The sequence below is a fragment of the Lottia gigantea genome (genome assembly GCF_000327385.1).
Source record: "Lottia gigantea unplaced genomic scaffold LOTGIsca_266, whole genome shotgun sequence".
In the NCBI taxonomy this organism is placed as follows: domain Eukaryota; kingdom Metazoa; phylum Mollusca; class Gastropoda; family Lottiidae; genus Lottia; species Lottia gigantea.
Window position 1 is genome coordinate 32558 of NW_008708829.1, and position 3821 is coordinate 36378.

A 3821-nucleotide genomic window follows, 5' to 3' on the forward strand; every position below is an offset into this window, starting at 1 on the left:
TTCATACTCTTTCTAACGATATATCACAAAAGTTTTTAAAATCAAAATTGAAATTCGTACTTTTTTGATATTTGAGTGTTTTTTTACAATATTTTTGTGTTTTTGAGCTTAGTGTATGTATATCTTTTGACCTATTTGATGTAGAAGTTTGAAATTTATAACACTACTAGACATTTTGAAAATGAATTAAATCATGACAAAAAAGTTCAGATGGGCGTGGCACATCCGCGTTAAATTGCTAGTTGTTCAAATCTGGGGCAGGGGCATAACTTGCATAGTCTACATTTGTTCAATAAGGGACCTTGCACACAAATACCTCATCTCTTTGGCCAGTTTGTGTTTAAAGGACAGTTGTTTCAGATTTATAGTTCAAAAAAAGGAACGGGTTTTAGAATTTCCATATTTTCATTTTTTGACATTGACCTTTGATGACCTTAACGTTTGTAGGGTCAATGGTCATTAACCTTGGTTATCTATTTATACTTTCATATTTGATGTCGGACGTAAGCTTCCGGTTTTGTAGTCGTATGCATTTTGAAAGTTTGATGAGTGATATCTCGTGACCTTGACCTTTGGTGACCTTGACCTTTACAGGGTCAAAGGTCATTGACCTTGGTTATCATTTGATAATTTGACATTTGACCTCCGACATGTACTTCCGGTTTTATAACTGTCCGAAAAAAACAAATTCGCAAATTTGGACTGCTGTAGCACGTGACATAATTAACTTACAGGATTAATTTTTTCGGTTTCCTAATGTGCTTCTCACGCACCTTACATTGATATATAACAATCGTTATTTTACAGCAAAATTGAAATTCGTCATTTTTTTTCAAATTTGAGGTTTTTTTTTACAATATTTGTGTCTCTTTGAACTTGGTGTATGTATATCTTATGACCTATTTGATGTAGAACCTTGAAATTTGGAATACATCTAGACACTTTGAATATGAATTCAACTATGACAAATAAATTGATGTGGGCGTGGCACATCCGGGTTGAATTACTAAATGTTTACATTTTTGGGAAGGGGCATAACTTGCATAGAATACATTTGTTCAAAAAGGAACTTTGCACACAATTACATCATCCTTTTGGCCAGTTTGTGTTAACAGCTTAGTTGTTTCAGCTTTATAGTTCCAAAAAAGGAACGGGTTTTAACATTTGGATATTTTCAATTTTCGATTTTGACCTTTGTTGACTTTTGTTGACCTATATCTTTTGACCTGTATTATGTATAACCTTGGCATTTGATACACGACATAACATTTTGAATATTAATTAAATTATATCAAATAAATGAGGTGGGCGTGGCACATCCGGGTTAAATTACTCATTATTGACATTTTTGGCCAAGGGCATAACTCGCAAAGTACACGTTTGTTCAAAATGGAACTTTGCATACAATTACCTCATGTTTTGAGCCACTTTGTATTAGAAGTTCGGTTGTTTCCGCTTCATAGTTCAAAAAAAGGAACAGGTTTTGGAAATTCAATATTTTCAAGTTTTGACCTTGACCTTTGTTGACCTTGACCTTTGTAGGATCAAACGTCATTGGCATTGGCTATCTATTTATACTTTTATATTTGCTGTCCTATGTCAACTTCCGGTTTTATAGTCGTGTGCAATTAGAAATTTTGATGACGTATATCTCTTGATCTTGACCTTTTTAGACCTTCTCCTTTACAAGATCAAAGGTCATTGACCTTGGCTATCTGCTGATACTTTCATTTGTGAGGTCTGACGTCTACTTCCGGTATTAGAATCTTCTAAAAAATGAAAATTTCTCAACTTTAGACTGTTCTTGCACATGATCTAATTATCGTGGAAGGTTGATTTTTTCGGGGTCTTTTGCAATTTGCTACATTTGCAAAGTCCCACTCTGTGCCACGAGTGGCTCTAGTCTATATTTGAAATTTATTTTATTATATGCATTTTCTTTATTAGAAAATTCAAATCTATTTTTGTTAACGTTTGTACCATGACGAAAGTCGTATACTACTTGAATAAACTTTATTATTATTATTATCTATGTTCTCGTCTCGATAAATAGCAACTAATAACAGACTATCTATGTTCTCGTATCGATACATAGCAACTAACAACATACTATCTATGTTCTGTTCTCGATAAATATAGCAACTAACAACAGACTATCTATGTTCTCGACTTGATACATAGCAACTAACAACATACTATCAATGTTCTCGACTCGACACATAGCAGCTAACAACAGACTATCTATGTTCTCGTCTCGACACAAAGCAGCTAACAACAGACTATCTATGTTCTCGACTTGATACATAACAGCTAACAACAGACTATCAATGTTCTCGTATCGATACATAGCAGCTAACAACATACTATCTATGTTCTCGACTTGATATATAGCAACTAACAACAGACTATCTATGTTCTCGACTTGATACATAGCATGTAACAACAGACTATCTATGTTCTCGTCTCGACACATAGCAACTAACAACAGGCTATTTATGTTCTCGTCTAGTTACATAGCAGCTAACAACAGACTATCTATGTTCTCGACTTGATACATAACAGCTAACAACAGACTATCTATGTTCTCGTATTGATACATAGCAGCTAACAACAGACTATCTATGTTCTCGTCTCGATACATAGCAGCTAACAAAAGACTATCTATGTTCTCGACTTGATACATAACAGCTAACAACAGACTATCAATGTTCTCGTATCGATACATAGCAGCTAACAACATACTATCTATGTTCTCGACTTGATACATAACAGCTAACAACAGACTATCTATGTTCTCGTATTGATACATAGCAGCTAACAACAGACTATCTATGTTCTCGTCTCGTTACATAGCAGCTAACAACAGACTATCTATGTTCTCGACTTGATTTATAGCAACTAACAACAGACTATCTATGTTCTCGACTTGATACATAGCATCTAACAACAGACTATCTATGTTCTCGTCTCGACACATAGCATCTAACAACAGACTATCTATGTTCACGTCTCGACACATAGCAGCTAACAACAGGCCATCTATGTTCTCGTATCGATACATAGCAACTAACAACATACTATCTATGTTCTCGTCTCGATAAGTATAGCAACTAACAACAGACTATCTATGTTCTCGACTTGATACATAGCAGCTTACAACAGACTATCTATGTGCTCGTCTCGATACATAACAGCTAACAACATACTATCTATGTTCTCGTCTCGATAAATATAGCAACTAACAACAGACTATCTATGTTCTCGACTTGATACATAGCAACTAACAACATACTATCTATGTTCTCGTCTCGATACATAACAGCTAACAACAGACTATCTATGTTCTCGTATCGATATAGAGCAGCTAACAACAGACTATCTATGTTCTCGTCTCGACACATAGCATCTAACAACAGACTATCTATGTTCTCGTCTCGACACATAGCAGCTAACAACAGACTATCAATGTTCTCGACTTGATACATAGCAACTAACAACAGACTATCTATGTTCTCGTCTCGATACATAGCAACTAACAACAGACTATCTATGTTCTCGTCTTGATACATAGCAGCTAACAACAGACTATCTATGTTCTCGTCTCGACACATAGCAGCTAACAACAGACTATCAATGTTCTCGACTTGATACATAGCAACTAACAACAGACTATCTATGTTCTCGTCTCGACACATAGCAGCTAACAACAGACTAACTATGTTCTCGTATCGATATAGAGCAACTAACAACAGACTATCTATGTTCTCGTATCGATATATAACTGCTAACAACAGACTATCTATGTTCTCGTCTCGACACAT

General features: G+C 35.1%; 1 protein-coding gene across 1 annotated transcript; it reads right to left on the reverse strand.

Annotated features, from left to right (window-relative positions):
• Nucleotides 1-3209: 3209 nt before the first annotated feature.
• Nucleotides 3210-3821, reverse strand: LOTGIDRAFT_175304 (hypothetical protein; the record flags this gene model as incomplete). The annotated part of the gene is made up of 1 exon (XM_009056168.1): nt 3210-3821. One exon carries the CDS (start codon nt 3819-3821, stop codon nt 3210-3212), a length of 612 nt encoding a protein of 203 aa, XP_009054416.1.